Source organism: Lactuca saligna, chromosome 3 (genome assembly GCF_052625555.1).
Source record: "Lactuca saligna cultivar CGN05327 chromosome 3, ASM5262555v1, whole genome shotgun sequence".
NCBI classification, from domain to species: Eukaryota; Viridiplantae; Streptophyta; class Magnoliopsida; order Asterales; family Asteraceae; genus Lactuca; species Lactuca saligna.
This window is the reverse complement of record NC_136419.1, coordinates 157,426,347-157,447,630: the sequence shown is the minus strand read 5'-3', so window position 1 is coordinate 157,447,630 and position 21,284 is coordinate 157,426,347. Positions and strand designations below refer to the sequence as shown.

The window sequence follows — 21,284 nt, the reverse complement described above, 5'->3', positions numbered from 1 at the left end:
GCAACATCAAGGATATAAGAGGTCAGCATCCTCTTGAGATGATTGAGAATTGGCTCACACTCCTTCGCACTTGTGAGCAAAATTTTAAACAATAAAATCCAATCATGATCATTTAAGTTGGGAATATCTGTTAAGGAAATTGTGTGGACTGAGTTGGCTGAACCCCTGGTTATTCGAAACTGAACATTCACAAACTTTCCCGCAGGTGAGGGTTTCATCACCTTGACCGTTGTTATCTTTTGTGCACTCCACATCAGATACTGAGGTTGACCAAACTTGAGATAGTATTCAATTGGATCACGATCAACCTAAGGATGAGGAGAGGGGACTTCAACTGTAGAATCAAAACAGTGAAAAACAAATGCCTTTTTGGTTATAGGCATGTCGAATTATGAGTCCCTTGTATTGTCACAATCAAAAGAGACAAAAGGTTCCAGCCAATACATGCTTGTAAACTCGATTGCTTCTTTGATCAGACCCTCCCTAGTCCATGAAGGAAACAAAGCCTTTTTACAAGCAAGAGCATCAAAATCTTCTTTCTTATGTCGTTCCCTTTCTTCCTCTTCCCTTGCAACACGAAGGTTTTTGTCTATCTCCATATCCCTTTTCTTACGTTTTAGGGCTTCAACAATAGTCTCCTTGTCTTCATCACTGTCATCATTTTCATCAATAACACCTTTCTTCTTCTCTCGACTACCAGAACCTGAAGCTACATTATCCTTTAGTTTGATTTTAACAATCACTGGTTTCATAGTAGGGCGAACAGGAGGACCTTGGGACCTACCTTCTCCCCTTGTTGCGGAGGAACAATCTTCCTCGAAACACCCTTTATTTCTCATAAGAGTTCAATCGCCGGAAGGAGCTTGGAGCTGAGGTGATTTTTGATGGTAAGAGTTAGAATCGAATCATCAGCATGAACCACATTGTTCACCATATTGAGCACAGCACCTACACAGCTTCTACAAACCGCACATTCGATCTTCAACAAAGCAATCTCCATTTCTGCTTTTGCAAGTTCAGCCTTTTGCACTTCAACTGTAGTGGTATGTTGAGCCAGATCTTCTCGGAGTTTGCGTTCCAATGTCAAATCAGTTTGAAGTTTCTCTAACCGAGAATCAGCTGATGACAGAAAAGTTTTATAGTCGGTTAGAATATTATAACGAACTGTCTCAAGCTTGACTTGCTCTCCTGGAAGTGACTAAGAAAGAGAATCAATGGAGGCATGCACCTTGGAAGAAGTTGTATCAGAATGACCTTTGAGAGAGTCTAAGAAAACCTAGGACTCTTGAATAAGTTCTTTGATATCAGATGTTGCTCTAAGAAAACCGTGGATTTATCAACAGATTCATGATATTGTTGTAGTGCTGTATCCATGAATGCTTTCAAAACAACATCGTTACATTTCTTTTTGGAGTCAATCAGTGTATCGAGCTTTTCATGAATGCTATTCACTTGTTGCTTGGTCATCAGAGCAGCTTCATCTTCATCACATGGAATTCTGTATGAACTGTAGTAGGTTGAATCGAATTCAAAGTCAGTTCCTCCAAGAACTGGATCTGATTCACCAGAAAGAGTTGGGGAAATTGGCTTGGTTGTAACTTTAGGATTATCTTCAATATTTTCCCCCACATCAGATGCGTTGACTTGGACTGGAGATTTGGTTGTGATTGGGATGACCGGTGTAGGAGTGATAGTTGCTTGGGAAAAAATGGGAGTTGGTAATGGGGTTGTAGATAAGGTTTTTGAGCTGATAGGTGGAGGTGGTGGAATAGTAGAAGTAGTTTGAGTTGTAGGAGTTCGAGGTATTGGGGAAAACAAAACTAGAACAGTAGTCTTCGATGGTAAAGGTGGAGGAGTGGGAACATAGTCATCAAGATTGCCTTCTGGACTGGGAGACCTAGGTGGTGTATTACCCCTAGGTGAACCTTCACGTTGATCTTCCTCTTCCTATCAACATTCTGATGATCATCATTGTCAGAGCTGGGAGGTGAAGGAGTCTTTGGTTTTCGGGCCATCTTTTTAACTTTCTTGGGAGCCGAGGAAGCAACTTTTTCAACTTTTCGCTTCTTGGATTTATCTAGCTTGGAAGAAGGTTCTTCGGTTTCCACCGTTTTCTAATCGGGTTTCTTTCCTTGCTTGGCTCACTTCTCAACATCATCCAGAGGAGCTTGCATCTCAGGAGTCAATTGTCGAGGATTCTTTAGAGGAAGCAGTCTATACTTAGCCATCAGTTTACTTTTAGCAGAAGCACATTGATACGTGGTTTCAAGAATTGAACCATTGTATGGAAATTTTGTTGGATCAGCAACAATAATCTTCTAAGTGTGAAAGGTTCCTATTGAAGAAGGCACGACATCCTTCATGATAGGGATCTGGAGAGATTTGATGGCCCGACAGGTAACTAGGGTCTAGAAACGACCACAAGAAACTTCAGAATGTTTGGTTGAGGAGTTCAAACTCTGCACCAGTTGAGACCATATCAAGGAACCATAATCCAAGTTAATGATGTCACAACTAGGAATTTTGATGCTTTGTAACAACAACAATAATAACATTTGTGAATCAAAAATGTGAAAGCATGTATGATGCTTATTCAATAACAAATAAAATTTCCATTAAACACCCTATACAAACTTTTAAATAGTCAACAAAAGATTGGAAACCCTAAAAATCCCAGTTTAAATCTATTTTTGACTAGGACTTCCTTATTGGGCCTAATGGGCCAATATGTTTCCAATGTGACTAATTTGGGCTTAGAACTCTTAAATGGGCCCTAATTGGACCCACTTTCATGAAACTTAACATTTTGGGCCATAATGGATCTAAAATGGATTAGTTTACCTATAATGGGCCTTATTGGGCTATAAAAGAATTCAATTAGCCTTAATGGACTCAAATCCATCCCTTTATGCTAAATTGGGCCGTGAACCACCCAAAGCAGCCCAATGGGCTGAAAACCTTTCTAAGAACCTCTTAATTTCGAATCTAGGTTAGAAGTGGGCCAAAACTCATTCATACCATCTCCCACTAGGCCTATTTCGGCCCAATGTGTATATAAAAAAGAGAAATTTTTCATGGAAAGGGGTTGACACCTCATTTTTACATATGAGATTTCCATACAAATTACAACCCATGTATATAGACTATGATGCTAATCCATCATGCAATAACCCACTTGGAAATCCTCTCCTCTCTCTTTATCCCTCTCAGCCGAAGGTAGTATCACACACATATACACAATTTTATTTTACTTAAACACTCTCAAGAATACACTACAACTCCTTCACTTCTCCTTCAAATTTTTTGAGAATAAGAGCTTTTCAAGTAGGATATTCCATAAGAGTCATCATATTAGGTAAGTTGATGCTTAAATCCATGATCCAATTACTTCATTTCATAAAAAATCTCCTCTAAATCTATTCAAAGGCATGATCTTGCCTCTTAGAACATATCTAAGCCAAGGATCATCCAAGAAGCTTGTTAGGCCGAGAATAACATCAAACTTCTTCCATTCTTTTTCTTAACAGAACCCATAAACTCAAGGTGAGTTCATACCCCTCTATTTTCGGTTTTTACAAGTTTTATAGGGTAGAATACAAGTAAAATATGTAGATCTATGTGTATGTGTATGCTATGTATGATTTCATGTATGTATGTGTGAAATTATGTGCTTATGTGTTGAATATGTACACAAAAAGGAACGAAATCTAGAAATCTATGACATAAGAAGGAAAGCAAACATGATCTAATGTATACTACACTAAACAAGTCAAGAAAAGTACCCTCTAAGATTTAAATCAACATATTGTAGCATAAAACAAATTTTTGGGCTTAAATTGCCAAATAAGCAAAAGTTGGGTTAAAATTGCCATTCACGGTTTTTCTTAAGGATCAAAAGACTCAAAACAGTTACAATAAATGTTTTTATGAATATTATGCTCTTCAAAGGACTTGAAATGAAAATTGTAGCTTGATGGGCCAATGTTTGGGCTTTTTGGCCCACTAAGCCTAGAATTGCGAAAAACATGATTTTTAAAGGGCTGAAATGATAAATTCCTGAAAACAGGGGATGAAATGTTAAACAAGACTATTTCAAGGGTTAAAATGCTTTTCTTTTCTAAAAAGGATAAAAAAATGTAAAGTTTTTGGATTTTCAGCCACAATTGTAAAAGTTGCAAAAAGTTTGGGATTTAACCGAAAAACACCTATCTGGAAGGGTTGAAACTGCAAAAGAATAAGTTTTGAGCTAAGAATATTAATTGAAAAAGTCTATAGGTCATATGTGTCAGGAAAATGAATTAAGGGCTTAAAATGTCTCTTTTTGTATAAAGGACCAAAAATGGTTATTTTTATTTAAGAAGGGCTAAAAAGTGATCAAACCAACATTTTGAACCAATTATTTTATTTCTAAGATATTTGAGTCAAAAATACCAAAATTCACAACTCATGAAAATAGAGGGATGAATATACGTATAATCTAAATATCGTTATAAATAAATTGATCGGTCTCGTGTCGATACAAAAATAACAATCGTTCAATCAAACCTTCTAACAATTATACAATTCCTAAAACAAGTAATCATTCAAAACTTTGGGCTTGAAAGTCCACTCATGCTTGTTGGGCCTTTGTGACCCATTAACAAGATTTTGGGCCCAAGGGATAATAATAAATGTTATTAGGCCTTCTACGACCCAATTTCATATTTAAGGGACCCTCAATGGTTTTTAAGTACTATTGGGCCTTAGTGGCACATTAGTATTGCTAGTAAGGTCCAGGTAAACAAATATAGGTCGATAATCAGTAGTAATCAAAGACAATTGGGATTTAATAAGTAATAACGGGTGGCACCAACGTGTGTTGATCTTAGTCTGTAGTTATAATCAATGTCTCCTGGAGGGAGAGCGAGAGTTTGTGTATAGATCTATATAGGGGTGACTCCCCCACACCTAAGTTGTTCACTTCAGTTAGACTCGGCCAGTCTAGGGTGACAAAATCTTAAGATCAATTTCGGCGTTCACCAGAGTGCCAAGACAGACGAACTAGTCATTATCATGCATGGTTATAATGACTCACATAAATAAATCCAATATAAATCAAGTAATCAAGGTAATTCAAAATCATCCATGCGATGGAATAACAATTTGAATCGTTATATGATATTTTTATTTTCGAAAAACAATGGGTTTTCCGGGGAAGTTCAACATTTTTCACTGGTACTTTTAATACAAAGCTTTTCAATTGTACACGTTTTGAAATCATCATGCATATATTTACGGATCTTCACACTTTTATATAAACAATGGTCTTTTCAGAAAATATCGGATTTTCTGGGTTGTTTTCTTTCAAACTACACAAAATATTTTCATATCAAACCTGCTTATGAACTCACCAACATTCCATATGTTGAACATTTTCAAAATAACTTGTATTCTCAGGTAACATGTAAGCTGAGGAGTGGTACCAAGCATGTTAGTGTGTTGGGCTTTTGAAAACTATCAGACATTTTATTTTATGGATTTGTAATGTTAAAACAATGTACTTGATGTGAACAACGACAGTTGTAATATATTGATGTATGGTGATGTTTATGTTATGATTCATGTATATTCCTTGTGATGATATTGAATTTAAGTCACGCGAGCCCTCAGACGTTTCTGTCATCTGGTGAAAGGAAATTTTTTGAAACTATAAACCTCAATGGAAATAGCTGAGAGTCTCAAGGGTTACATTGGTGAAAGGAAATTTGATGGAGAATATAGAGGATGAGGTTAAGAACCGAAAGTACCCCTGCTATATGAAAGTGACGAAGCAGAAAACTCATAACACATTTAAGAAGAGTATGGTAGCTCATGACTTGAGTGAATGTAGTAGCATGATTGGGAAGAAAAGATAGGTGTAGATCGAATCATTAATGCCTCACTCATAGTCGTAGAGGCTCAGGTCTACATGCAGCAACATGCTTCTAAGGAAGCTTAACTAGTTCAAATTAGAAATGTCATACCTGCAATAACCTTGAATTTTCATACTCCCCATATCCTTGGTACCTAGTAAAGAAATAAACGAAGAAAAACAAACCACACACAAGCAAAACAAAGATAATAACTAATAACAAAAGATAAAATATTGTTGGTATTTTTAATTTTCTGGAAAATAATAAAAATAGAAAAATAAACAAGAATAAATGAAAGTAGTTTTAGAAACTCTAGAAATAAAGATAAAAGGGAAAATAAATCAAATAAAAGCTTAAAAGAACATTTACCAAGTAAACAGCCAAAACCAATCCTTTAAATAAATGAAGCTAAATAAGTCGAGCATTCGATTCATTTCGGTTCCAAAAAAATCCGGAGCCAAAATAAGCCGAGGTTCGCTCTATTTTGCTTTTCTAATTTTGAGTGAGAGGTTAGAGGTTTCGGTACCGACTCTGCTTCCATCATCCCTAAACCTTGTAAAATTTTATTGAAGGTTGTTTATGGTAAGGCTTTTATGAAGATGTCAGCGAGTTAATCAGAGGACCGAACGAAATGAACTTCCATGTTTCCATCTTCAACATGGTCCTTGATTAAATGATATCTTAGTGCAATATGCTTTGTCTTTGAGTGTTGCACCGGATTGTAACAGATTCTTATTGCGCTTTCAGAGTCACTGTAGAGAGGTATTTTCTTCATACTTAATTTGTAGTCCCTTAATTGACTTTGTATCTAGATTACTTGTGAGGTACAGGATGCTGCAACTTTGTACCCAGCTTCGGCTATTGAAAGAGACATGCAGGTTTGCTTCTTAGACTGCCAACTAACGACTTTGCCATCAAGGAATTGGCATCTACCAGGTGTGCTCTTTCGGTCCAAACCTCATCCTCCAAGATCAGCATCAGAGAAGGCTTGAACAAAGAATCCATACCTAGCAGGGTACCAAAGATCGAGAGACGAGGTTCGCTTTAGATAGCGAAAAATGTTTTTCACTGCTACCATGTGAGGTTCTCTTGGATTTGCTTGAAACCTAGCACAATAACAAATCGAGAACATAATATCCGGTCTACTAGCCATTAGATACACAAGAGACCCTATCATTTGTCGGTAGAGTGTTATGTCAACAGCAGGTTTCTCCAAGGATGAAGTTAACTTCATGCCAAATGCCATGGGAACCTTCACCTTCGAATCCCCCGTCATACCGAACTTTAGCAACAAATTATTCGTGTAAGCTTTTGGTTGATAAAAATGCCTTCTGGTCCCTGTCTTATATTCAATCCAAGAAAAAAGTTAATTGGACCCATTACGCTCATTTCAAATTTAGTCTCCATCAGCTTCCTGAACTCAACCATTAAGCTAGGATTTATGGAGCCGAAGATGATATCATCGACAAAAATCTAAACTAACATTAAATGTTCGCCCTCCTTCTTTCGAAAGAAGGTTGGGTCAATCGAACCTCGCTTGAATTTCGACATTTTAAGAAAGCGAGTTAACGTTTCATACCAGGCCCTCGGTGCTTGCTGTAGACCACATACAACTTTATCCAACACATAGCAGTGATCAGGGAATTTCTCGTTCACAAACCCAGGAGATTGTTCAACGTACACAGTTTCTTCTAGTTCTCCATTTAAGAAAGCAAATTTTACATCCATCTGGAAAACTTCGAAGTTTTTATGTGCAGCATATGCCAGAAATATTCTAACCGATTCCAACCATGCCACCGGAGTGAAGGTCTCCTCATAACCTATTACTTCTTCCTGATAGTATCCCTTCACCACTAGTCGAGCCTTGTTGCGAATGACGTTGCCCTGTTTGTCCAGCTTGTTCCTAAAGACCCATTTTAAGCTGACCACAGAAGCATCCTTTAGAGTGCGAATCATCCTCCAAACTCGATTACCTTCAAACTCATTAAGTTCGTCTTGCATAGGTTGTACCTAATCAGCGTGATCAAGTGCAACATTAATTGTCTTCGGTTCAATTTTGGAGACAAACAAATTAAACATGCAGAATTCAACATCGGAGAATAGAGCAGTTTGTTTCGCTATCAATTGAGAGCGTGTGAGAACTCGCTCAGATGATTCACCAATAATTTGTGTTATGGGATGATCCTTTGTCCACTTTGTTAGAGGAGGGTAACTCGGGTCATAGACAGGATCTAGCTCTGAATTTACCTCTTCTTCAAATTCTGATCGATCATTTCCATCATTTGATTTTTCATTCCCCCCCTTAAATGGCAAAGCATATCCCTTGTCAAGTTTAGGATCCTCACATTCGGTTGGAGTTGGATTCTCCCCTTCGGTTGAAGTTCGATTCTCCCCCTCGGTCAATAATCCAGTTGTATTAGACATAAATGAACCCTCCCCCTTGAATACTGAGCTGTTACTTGGAGGATCAAGTGAGGATTCATCATCAGTTGGTTTAGAAGAATTCTTTTCCATGTCTTTCGCAGTGTCATTGATGATCTTTTTCAGATGGTCGATTTTTTTGTTTGCTGCATTCACCTCTGAGTGTATAGCCTTTTCTAGTTCATCAAATAGCCTTATGTACTCTTCAAATCAGTTGGAAATGGGAACCGAGACTTGTCCTGATTATTAAAATATTTCTCCCATGGTATTTTCACTCGGTTGAACCTTCTTCATATAGTTGTCATCAAAGGTTACGTAATAGGTTTCTTCAATACGTTTGGAGTGTTTATTCAAAACCCTATAAACCTTTGAAGTGAGTGAATAACCAAGGAAGATTCCCTCATCGATTTTAACATCGAACTTGTTTTTGGTTCTCTTTGGAATTGAAATTGAAGCACCTAGAATCGAACACGTGGAAAAAATTAACGTTGGGCTTTCGATTGTTTAGAATATCATACGGAGTGATAGAGAATCACTTGTTAATTAAGGATTGGTTCTGAGTATAGCATGCAGTTGCAACAGCATCAGCCCAGAAGTATAGTGGAAAAGAAGCAAAGTTTATCATGGTTCTGGCCGCCTCACATAAGGAACGGTTTCGTCTTTCAACGATGCCATTTTGTTGTGGAGTATAAGGAGCAGAGAAGTTGTGGGATACTCCCTTTTTCGTTAGAAAGTCTTCAAACTCTTTATTCTTGAACTCAAGCCCATTATCTCTTCTAATGTTCCTCACCGCCTTTCGCAGCTACAATTCCATTTGCTTGATAAACATCTTCAACTTGGGAGTTGCTTCTGATTTTTGTTTAAGATAGTAAACCCAGGTGAAGCGTGAAAAATCATCTACTATGACAAGTATGAACTTACTACCACTGGTACTTTCAATAGACGAAGGTCCACACAAGTCAATGTGAAAAATTTCAAGAGCTTCAATGATCTTGGTATTGATTCATGTAGGATGGCTCTTTTGGCTTTTTTTTCCCATCTCACACACTGCACACATGTGTTCCTTATCAAACTTGAGAAGAGGGAGGCCTCTAACATGATCACCAAGCACCAACTTATTAATATCTTTGAAGTTCAGGTATGATAGCCGTCTGTGCCATAAACAGCTTTCTTCAGAGTTCGCCTTTGATAAAATGCATATTGCTGGTTGTCCTTGAATTGAGTTGAGATTTAAAGGATACATCTCTCCCTTGTGTTCAAACTTCAACAATACTCTTTTGGATTGCATTTCAATTTTTATGATCCCTCATCATCGAATGAGACTTTCAGTCTTGTTCCCACAACCAATTAAGACACACTTATGAGGTTCTGCTGCAATCCTTCCACGTACGCCAGTTTTCGAATTCTGAACTCTCTGTTGGTTATCATGCCATATCCTTTGATAGTGCCATAAGAGTTGTTGCCAAACTTCACACATCCACCATCCTTAAGGGACAGAAACTCCCTCAGCTCTTCCTTCCTTCCTGTCATGTGACGTGAGCAGCTACTGTCTATGTACCATTCATCATCAAATTGCTCATCACGTATAACCTGCAAATTCAAGCAAATTTAGGAACCCGAAGTCTCTTGGTCCATGGTAAGTCGTTTCCAAAAAATGGAATAGCAACAGAAAGATCAACCAAATAAGTTCTTTTTATTAGAGTGGTTTCATCTTTCTTTTTTATGGTATAAACTTTATTTTATTTTTGTCTTGTTTAAACTGTAATGTTTCAGATGGTTTTTTGTTAGTTGATTTTGGGATATTCTTTTGAGTCATAAAGTTAGCTGACTTTTTCTTATTGTTGATGTTAGAGTTTGAATCAAGCTTTCCCTTTCCTTTAACATCCTTCACTGAATAAGGCTTTTGTTGACTGTGAGAATGACCGAAACTACACTTTCAATTTTCAACCTTGGTGTTGGGACCGAAACTTGAAGTTTGGTTCTGAGATCTGGGGTTGGAACCGAGACTGGATGTTCAATTCTCAGATCCAGGATTGGAACTGAAACTAGATGTTTGGTTCTATGATAAATTAGGACTGAGACTGGGCTTTCGGTTCTGAGAATAGTAAGAGTTTGGACCGAAACTGGACTTTTGGTTGTTCTTTAAGTTGTCATTTCCTTTGACATTTGTTTCTTTCTTGGAGGGAACATGGTTAGGGTTTTGAGACTGCCAAAATTGTTTCCTCGAATGCAGATTTTTCATGTATCTATGATTTCTTTCCCATTTCTCTTCAGCCAGTTGCTTTTGAGCTTTATGAATATTGAAGCTTGACTTCAGCTTCTCCTTGTGAGCTTCGGTTGTCTTGGTGGTTACATTGGATGCTTTCTCTGATTCTTCTAGTATATCTTTTGTTCCACTTGATCTTGGTTTATCAAAACTTGAGGGTTTGTTGATGGGTTTAGCAACATACCTTCCCCTCACCTTCCACAATGCTTACCCTCATAAGCCGACTGTTTCATCTGCATTATCGATAGGGGCGGACCAGAAAGTAATCGTCGCACCCTTCAGCATTGTCTGTGTCAACCAAAATTTTCAATTCTATTGTTTGTTTTTCTATGACACCTTTAATGGGATACACTTGATTTGGCAGCGTTTGAATCTTTTGATAGACCGTTGCTTTTTCTTTCAGTTTCTTTCATTTGTCATTAGACAAGCGAATATATTCAACCGAGTTTTCAGATATGAGGGGTTTTGTAGTCTCAGTTTCTCTCTTCAAAAACTCAGAAGAATCAAGCACATCATCCACTAAGATATCGCTCATCTCACTTTCCTCATCAAATTTAGACGTGTTTTCTACATTTATTTTATATTCTGAACATAATTTGGCATTTGATGAGTCAAATGTTTGTATGGTTTCAGACTTACTTTTCAACCTATCATTTTCATCCAAAAGATTTTTAAGCATACATTTGTGCTCCTTGGAGTCAATGAAGGTCTCAATCTTTTCTAGTCCATATTTGTAAGTGATCGAAATCTTATATGAGGACATTATTGGAGTCAATGAAGGTCTCAATCATGTGCACATATAACAGATAATCACATAACAGTTTATAGAGAAATAAACCTATCTAACGGACCATAGCCACATAATAACATAATACCATCCTATCTACTAGGATACCGCTCTAACAGATCATACTAGCATAGCATAACAGGATAACGATCCAAAGGGCCTGCGTTGGTGCCTTCGACCCTTGAGTATAGTGAGGAAAACTCACCTCACAAATGTCGACTGAAAAGATAAGCTCACACTCTCGAATCACAGCTATGGACTCCAACACCTATTATTTCCATAAGATCTTTTCCATAGATTCCAATTTTCTATAATACCCCAAAAGTCAACTAGTTAACCTTTGGTCAAAGTCTAAGTTAATGGTCAAGGTCAACAGTCCATTTTAACTCGACTCGTCGAGTTTAGTTCATCGAGTCGTTGAGTCCTCCCTGAACTCGAGAAGTCGTGAAATCCCCCATCTACTCATCGAGTTTCCCTGCAACTCGCCGAGTTTAGGAATGACTCAAAAGTCGGGAAAACCCTAGCTGACTCACCAAGTCCATGCAGAAACCCTTGCACGACAATCTTCGTCAAACTCGCCGAGTTGACCATGCAACTCGTTGAGTCCCTTTAGTCCTTACTAAATTCAGATGCTTTTCAATCCATTCCAAAGCCCCATATTGCAGATCTAAGTTCCTAAGGCATACTTCTTACGTAAAGTTGCAAACTTTACGTTCATGCAAGGTGCTAATGAATTAGATCAAGCTAAGGAAGAGATTCTAGACAAGGGAATTACACTAGCATGCTAAAGATCGAGGCTTTATGATTGTAAGGGTCAAGATAAGCCTAGATCTGTAGTTGCAATCTGCGATCTTGGTTCATTACTCGAAATGAAGTATCAACACACCAAAATGGCCCTAAAACTCAAACATAGAAGGATCTAGCTAGAAGAAGATCAAGGTAACGACTTGATACCTTCAAATGATGCTAAACTGGGGTAGACTTCAGATCTACACATGTTCCTTGCCTCAAACTACTTGATCTTCAAGCTCCTCTCACCAAGATCCACGTTCCAAGATTAACACACACAAATATGGACAGAAAATGGTGATTTAGGGTTTTTGAATGCACAAGGGACTGTAAAGGAGGCTAATAACCCTTTAAATTCGGTGCAAAACCCTATAAATTATGGTTTCATCCTCCAGCTCCAACTCATCGAGTCATGTCTCCAACTCGGTGAGTTGGTTATATAAAACACATGGCTTCAAAATTCATGCTCGATGAGTTAGGGCATCAACTCGTCGAGTAGACATTTTAATATGAAAAATAAAGATGTAAAATTTATATGTGGCAGTTAGGGCATTACAATTCTCCCCCCACTTGAACTAGACATCATCCTCGAAGTCCGCTACGGTGAACATCTCTGGATAGTGCTCCTACATCTCAACCTCCGGCTCCCATGTCCACTCGGACCCCCTTCGATGTTCCCACTGTGCCTTTACCAAAGGTATCTCCTTGTTCTACAGATCCTTCACCTTCTTTTCCAGAATGGCCATAGGTCTCTCCATATAATTCAGGCGTTCGTCGACCTGAATTCCTTCCAATGATACTACGACCTGCTCATCCAATATGCATTTTTGCAATTGCGAAACATGAATGTGTTGTGGATCTAACTGAGTTCCTCAGGAAGATCTAATTTGTAAGCTACCTTGCGAACCCTGATAATGACCATGAATGGCCCGATATATCATTCCCCTCTTCCTGAAGCGGATCACACCCTTCTAGGGAGAAACCTTCAAGAGTACCATGTCGCCGACCTGGAACTCTAAATCTGATCAGCGTCGGTTGGCGTAGCTCTTCTGTCTACTCTGTGCAGTATGAATCGCTGTCTAATCTACTGAATCTACTCAGTAGTTTGTAAAACTACCTCTTTCCGCTCCATCACTCTATGACCAACCTCACCCCAACAGACCGGGGTGCGACATCTTCCTCGTACAACAGCTCAAAAGGTGGGTCACCAATATTGGAATGATAGTTGTTGTTGTAGGAAAACTCTAAAAGGGGTAGATGGGAGTCCCAACTCCGACCGAAATCTATGATACAAGCCCTCAACATGACCTCAAGGGTCTGTATAGTCCGCTCTCCGTTAGTGTTCGGATGATATGTTGTACTAAAATGCAACAGCGTGCCTAGCTCCTTGTGGAACTTCTGCTAGAAGTACGAGGTGAATCTAAAATCTTGGTCGGAAACAATAGAGACTAAAACTCCGTGGTGAGCAATGATCTCGCGGACATACACGTTGGCCAACTTCTCAGCCGAAGAACTCTCTCGAATGGCCAGGAAATTGGCACTCTTGGTCAATCGATCAACGTTGACCCATATAACATCATATCCCTTCACTGTCCTCAACAACTTGGTAATGAATTCCATCGTGATCTATTCCCATTTCTACATCGGAATCTCTAGAGGTTGCAGCTTTCCATGCCGCCTCTGATGCCTGTCGTTGACCATCCTGTTTGTCAAGAACCTCTCGATGTACTAAGTGATTTCTCGCTTCATACACGACCACCAGTAGCTCAAACTCAAATCCCGGTACATCTTGGTGGCTCTCGGATAAATAGAGAAATGAGACGTATGAGCCTCCTCCATAATCGTCTGCCTGACTCCACCAGACATCGAAACCCATACCTGACCGCATCGAGCCAACATTCTCAGGATATCCTGCACAAATCAGGTGTTCTCACCCCATATCCTCTCCAGTTTCCAGTTCTCTAGTCGCATGCACTTAGCCTGAGGAACTCTAATCAAATTCACAAGTGGAGAATCCACCAAAGTCCTCATACATGTCACCGGTATGGAAGACCCAACTGACTTGCAGCTCAGAGCGTCCGCCACCACGTTCGCTTTACCGAAGTGGTAAAGGATCTCACAATCATAGTCCTTGACTACATCTAGCCACCTGCGCTATCTCATGTTTAGGTTCGACTGATACATGATGTGTCTCGGACTATTGTGATCCATGTATATGGTATAACGGACCCTGTAGAGGTAATGTCTCCAAATCTTGAGACTGAATACCACCGCTCGCAATTCCAGATTATGAGTAGGGTATCTCGTCTCATGGAACTTCAACTGCCACGATGCATTGGGTATCACACGTCCTCTCTGCATGAGGACCTCCCCCAGTCCTATGATGGATGCATCATAGAACACCATAAAATCCTCAACTCCCTCTGGAAGAGTCAATACTGGAGCCTCGCACAAACGCTGCCGGAGGGTCTCAAACGCCCTCTGTTGCTCAGGGCCCCACCGAAAATTCCGTAGTTGCTCCTCATGCTGCTCTCGAGTCTTGGAATATACCAAAATATCATCTATAAACACGATGACCAAGCGATCAAGTATCGATATGCAGACCCAATTCATCAAGTCCACAAAGACTGCTAGCGCGTTAGTGAGCCCAAACGACATCACCACAAACTCATAATGTCTATAATGAGTTTGGAACGATGTCTTCTCCACGTCGTCCTCTCTAACTCTGACCTGATGGTACCCTGATCTCAGGTCTATCTTGGAGAACCAAGATGCTACCTGTAATTAATCAAAGAGATCATCTATCCTCAGGAGTAGATAACGGTTCTTCACCACCAACTTGTTCAGCTCCTGGTAATCAATAGACATCCAATGCGAACCATCCTTCTTCCCAACAAAGAGTATCATCGCTCCCCACGAGGAACTGCTCGGACAAATGAACTGCTTGTGTAGCAGTTCCTGCAGTTGTGATGACAGATCTTGCATCTCTGGTGACGCCAATCGGTATGGTGCCTTGGCGATAGGGGCCGCACCTGGCACCAGGTCGATGCAAAATTCGACCTGCCTCTCTAACGGTATCCATGGTAACTCCTCTGGAAACACATCCACAAACTCCTTGACCACTTGAACCTCTGAGGCAAAAATTTGATCCCTGTCTCGCGTATCCACCACATACGCTAGACTGAAATCTAATTCCTTTCTAATTTTCTTAGTTTGGAGAGGATTTAAGAATTCCATCAATGTCTTCTCCATGATATTCTTATGAAAAATCAAGTTGAGAATTTCATAAGAACTAATGAAGGATCCAAGCACAAGATCTATAGTAAGACTCATGTCAAGGGTAACATTGAGATTATTGAGTTTGTCTATGTAGCTCTCATTAATTATGTATGTTGCAGCCCAAACCCGAGAATGACGGAAACATTCTGGGGTGGAGGACGTCATGTATAGTATCACAACACAGTAATAGTAAATAAGTAAACACACATCATCCATTGCATTATATATATATATATATATATATATATATATATATAATTTTAATACATGTGTGTTCTTTTTAATGTAACACCAAAAATGAATGATAAAAGACGAGTCTTGTCTATGCTCCGTCTTCTCAAAAAGCTATCACCGGTACTTGTCGACTGATGACCTGAGAATACAAGTTAATGTCTTTGATTTGTGAAACCGTATGGAAAAGACTTGTAAATGTTTGATGAAACAGTTCGTATAAGTGTGAAAACCCTAGAAAATCCCATATTTCCTACTAGTGTAAAAACTAGTCTTCTACTAAGACCCAACTGTTTTGTATGTTTGTTTCTTGTAAAAGTGTGTAATTTTCCCATATGTAACTATTATTATCAAAATATAGTCTACTTCATCGTTTATGTGAAAGGTTGCCTTCTATGTTCCAAGCTGATTTCAGATCCGGATTGCGAAAGTGATGTTGAGTGCGAACGGTTTCAATGAATCGCAGTTCAGTGCATTTGGATGCGAATGGAGTACGATTCAATGCGAACGGATGCAAAGGACTTACCCGATGCAAATGCAAACCATTTTGGTAGGAAAAGATACGAAGCTCAGAACAAGTCTAGTTGCGAACGAGTGTTGGATGAGAATAACTTATGGATGCGAACAATATGTTGTTGGGTGTGAAAGCAGGTTGGGCATTGTTTCTAACACGAAGATATTTGAATTTAATCGCATGGACAATCTATAAGACTCTATTTTATTTTTAGAAACGATTTGATTTGATTTGAATTTAGGTTCATTTTCGTAAACATTTATAAGGCTATAAATAGCCCCTTTAAGCATTGTAATCGATATAGATTGTTGAATGAAATTGCATTTTGAGAACTTTGTTTTTTTGGGTTGCGTACTCGCCTCTTTTTCAAGTCTAGGACGTATACTCTAGTTTGATACAAATTCAAATCAATAGGTCTTAATTTGTTTTCGTTGATACTCAATGTATAGCTCTAGATTGGTTATCATATCTATCGTGTTCTTATTTTCTTATTCTTGTTTCTTAATTTCCACTGCATTCTTATAATTAAAAAATTCAAAAAGAAGTTAAGCCCTCATATATGCATCAATTTCACTTTGATCGCTACACCTCCACATCAAAAAATCACTATTTTCTTGATTTATTCATATGGGAAGCAACATTCATGAAGAGGGGAAGAAGGGAAGAAAAGAGTGTTGAAAAATGTAGATGTTACAAGCTTATAAGTAATGATCGATGAAGGTGAAATGACCAAGTTGCCATGGCCTAAGATGCATGTGATTTCACTTAACAACTCAAATGTGACATGGTGAGCCAAAAGGACACTCTATAAAAAGTTTTCAAACCAGTGGGACTATCCTTGATCTGAAGATAAAAACAATGAGAGACCAAACTTGATATTTTGGGATACCACTGAGACCATTTATGAAGATTTGTCTGAATTCAACTTTTCTACTATTAAGAAACCAAAATATACGCATAGTGATTGTATTACTCAAACCTTCTTTCCAATGAACATATATTTTGATCAATATGTACAAAGAATATTGAATACTAAGTGATTCTTGATGTAAGAGTTCATGTACTACTTCCAATGATTCATATTACTCTTGTCAAAATGTATTTTTGTTAGAAATTCTTCTTTTATTATTTTGCTATACAAATACCCTTTCAATTCCTAAATCAAAAGCTATAGATATGAGATAAATGAATATCTTCTCAAACTCATGCCTTCGGTAATGACGTAGATATCTAAATATCTTTATATTGGTATTCAAATTTTAATTGATCTTAAAAATATATTTAACAAACCGAATTTTTATTTTTAATAAAACATGAATTTAATTACTACTATACAACTATCCTTATAATAAATGTTTTTTTCCGAGTTTTTAGTAACCCGGTATTAAAGGTGATCTTTTAGCAAATGCCTATTAGAGGTTTCGGAAGACCACACTACTTAGAGCATCTCCAATCCACTCTTATTTTTTATTTTTATTTTCAAATTCCTCTCCAACTCTATACAATTTATTCCTCCATTTTAGGAGAAATGAATATTATAAACACTAAAAATATGAAGTTACACTATTCATTCCTCCCAAAATAGAGATGAACTTTGAGTTATTGGTTTTAGTCTCTTTATTTATATATTTATACATTGCTAGTTTATTTTAATATAATAATTATAATTTAAATGTAATATTTAGTACTTATAATATTTTGTTATATTTAATTAATTATAAATATAAATTTTTTTTTGTTTATCAGATTCGTATAAAACTTTTAATATATATTTTAATTTTAAAACACGGTAACATATTTTACAAAAAACTTAATTAAGTGTTATAAATATAATCTTATTTATTTTATATTATTAGTGATAAAATATAAATTATATATTGTTAAAACTAAATTAATAGAAGAAATGTGTTTGATCATCTATATAAGTTAGAAGAATGAAATATACTAGAAATATATATATTTTTGGAGGTAAAAATAGAATAAAAGTTAAAGTAGGATTGAAGATACAACACTATTTACTCCGTTTTTTAGAAGGAGAATGAAAATGGGTTGGAAATGACCTAATACATTTCGCACGACACACACACACACACACACACACACACATATATATATATATATATATATATATATATATATATATATATATATATATATATATATATATATATATATATATATATATATATATATATATATATATATATATGGATTAAAATAGTAAATTGCATTGAATGAGTATTTATCTTGATTACGTACTATTAGATACTTATAAATATAAAAAAAAACAAAAAACCCAAGGAACTCAGTGTATTCATTGTTCACAATGTTCATGATCTATAATTCTTAAAAATATCAACATCAATGTTCGTATATTTTTTCAAAGATGGAAAATCGAAATTCAGAAAAATATAATATAATTTTGTCTCTATAAATACAAGTCAAAATTATATCAATATCATCTGAATCTGGATACCATGACCTTGAAAAAGCCATACTTTTATTCAATTTCACAAGTGAATTTACTTCCATGAAGATGACAATGTTGGGATACTTTGCTCATTCCTAAAGAAATTGCTAGGATCAACCCTCGTCTTCACCATCGTCAGCCTCTTATAATTCGTCTCTTTGAAATACTTGTGCCCATAAACCATTCCTTCAACGTAAGCATTCTTGCCATGGCTGTTGACACCAATGTCTAAATCCCTGTAGTTCAGAAATGCTTCCCTGGGGTTCTTAGAAACAAACGGAGTCATATAATCATACATCACCCTTGTGAAGTTCAAGTACCGATTGGCTGCTTCAACGCCAAGTTCATCCCAGTTTACTTCGTATTGGATCTTCGCTATATTCCCTGATCGATGGGGAAAAGGCTTTGCAAATTCGGAAATTTCACTCATTCTTCCACCATAAGGGTTGAAAGCCAACATTTGGTTTTCGAGTTCTTTCATCTTTTCAAATATGGATTCGAATCCCTGTTTGGAAATAGTGTTTTTTACGTAATCAGATTTGATCTTGAATGGGTTTAGTCTTTGAGGTGTACGGCTTAGAAGAGCAGTGGTCGAAGTACCAATGGGGAAGTTTGTGTAGAAAAGCACAGACTCGATCCAACTCATTTCAATACAGTCTGAAATTTCTACACCTAATTCTGGGAAATCCTTGTTCAGGAGGCTAACAAGAGCAGTAGAGTTTCCGAGGTACAGTGTTGGAAACAAACCACGTATCGTCTTTTCGCCATTTGTGTTGTTTATCACGTTAAAGGTCATTCGAAGGAAAAGGTCATTATCGAGCTTATCCGCAACTTGTATCCATCGGTGAGCTATGGTGCTTAGGTTCTGCTCCGATGTTCTTTGTACGTTAAAAACGGTCACAGTGGTAGGAACACGAACCAGTTTGATCTTGTACGCTACAACCACACCAAAGCTGACACCACCACCACCTGTGATGGCCCAAAAAAGATCTTCACCCATGGATTTCCGATTCAGAAGTTTACCATTCACATCGATTAACTGAGCATCAACAACATTATCTACGGTAAGACCGTATTTTCTCATCAGGTTACCATATCCACCACCACTAATATGGCCACCAACTCCAACAGTAGGGCAAACGCCAGCCGGAAAAGCATGGCTGTTGCTTTTCTCGGCTATTCGGTAGTAGACTTCACCAAGAGTCGCACCAGCTTGGACCCATGCAGTTTCATCTTCAATACTCACGTTTATGGAGCGTAAGTTGAACATGTCAACAACGAAAAAGGGTTGGTTCGAATTGGTCACATAGGAAAGCCCCTCATAATCATGGCCTCCGCTTCTGGTTTTCATTAGCAGGCGGTGTGTTTTGGCGCACACAACAGCTGCTTGAATGTGTGAAGGGTGTAAGGCGGTGATGATTAAGATGGGTTTGGGAGTCGTGGATTCATTGAATCGAAGGTTGCGGATGTAAGCTTGCAAGACGGATGGAAAGGAGGAGTTATCGGGAGTGTAAAGTTGTCCATTGAGCGGGAAAGAAGGGTCAGCTCGGTTGTTTAGACATTGGGTGAATCGATCTGTAATGGAAGTTGAAGTTGCTGATGAATGCGTAGAGAGCAAGACAAGGAGGAGAGGAAAAATATATGATTTGAAGTTGAAAGAATACGTAATTGCCATTTTTGTGATATGGAATGCATGGTGTTTGACATGCAATTTATAAACAAACCAATGTAAACCTCCTAATCTGGCCTACTTAATTAAGCTCCCGCCAAAGTTTAATAGTCGATCGATGTAGAAAAACTATTCTTTACCTTTGAATAATTCTTTTTGCATACCTATACACGCATAAGAAATCATAATACCAACTCCAGAAGTTTTTGAAAATTAGAGGCGATCTTGTGATGCCACGTTGAAATTACTATTAAATCAAAGAGTCCGGCTTCCGGAAATCTAAATGTGGATAACTCAATAAAATATAGTTTGAACACTAGTCATTCATTCGTCCAGCAAAGAAAGTCACATGGAATTACGGAAAAGGTTAAATTGTTACTGGATTACATGAAACTATGTATGGAACCATATTATTGAACCTTTAGCAAAGAAAGTCAAAGAGAATTACAAAGTTGAATTGTGTTACCGAATTACATGAAACTATAAATGGAGCCATAGGAATTACAAAGTTGAATTGTTACCGAATTACACGAAAGACTTTCATAAACGAGTTGACGGGTTGAAAAACTCAACCCAAACCGATTTATTTCGTGTCGTGTTGCGGACCGTGTTGAGATTATCAGTCTTATGAAACGATATACATTACAGGAAGAACTAAATTGTTACCGAATCACATTAAACCATATTATTGAATATTTAAAATGAAAATTTTTCATACATTTATCTATTGATTATGTTGTTTTTTTAGTCGACTAACTTTGAGTCAAAACTCTTTGTATATTGTAAACCAATTTTAAATGATTGTGATGAAGATTGTATAGAAAAACTTTGTTAATGTCTTTGTATATTGGTGATTGATTAAGTACATTTTAGGCTCAATACATTAGAACACCTATTAAACTATAATAATTTTATATTTATGTCATTAAATTAATAATGAATAGGCTTATTTAGTTTATACGACACA

At 37.5% G+C, this 21,284-nt stretch overlaps 1 protein-coding gene across 1 annotated transcript; it reads right to left on the bottom strand.

The window, feature by feature from the left end:
* Positions 1-18,652: 18,652 nt before the first annotated feature.
* Positions 18,653-20,323, bottom strand: LOC145034005 (berberine bridge enzyme-like 8). Its single transcript, XM_078982451.1, has one exon. The coding sequence runs from the start codon at positions 20,321-20,323 to the stop codon at positions 18,701-18,703; it is 1,623 nt and encodes a 540-aa protein (XP_078838577.1). The 3' UTR covers positions 18,653-18,700.
* Between the last annotated feature and the right edge of the window lie 961 nt (positions 20,324-21,284).

Excerpts from the sequence above, each read along its gene's own strand:
- LOC145034005 (XM_078982451.1), bottom strand. The coding sequence starts at position 20,323 with ATGGCAATTACGTATTCTTTCAACTTCAAATCATATATTTTTCCTCTC.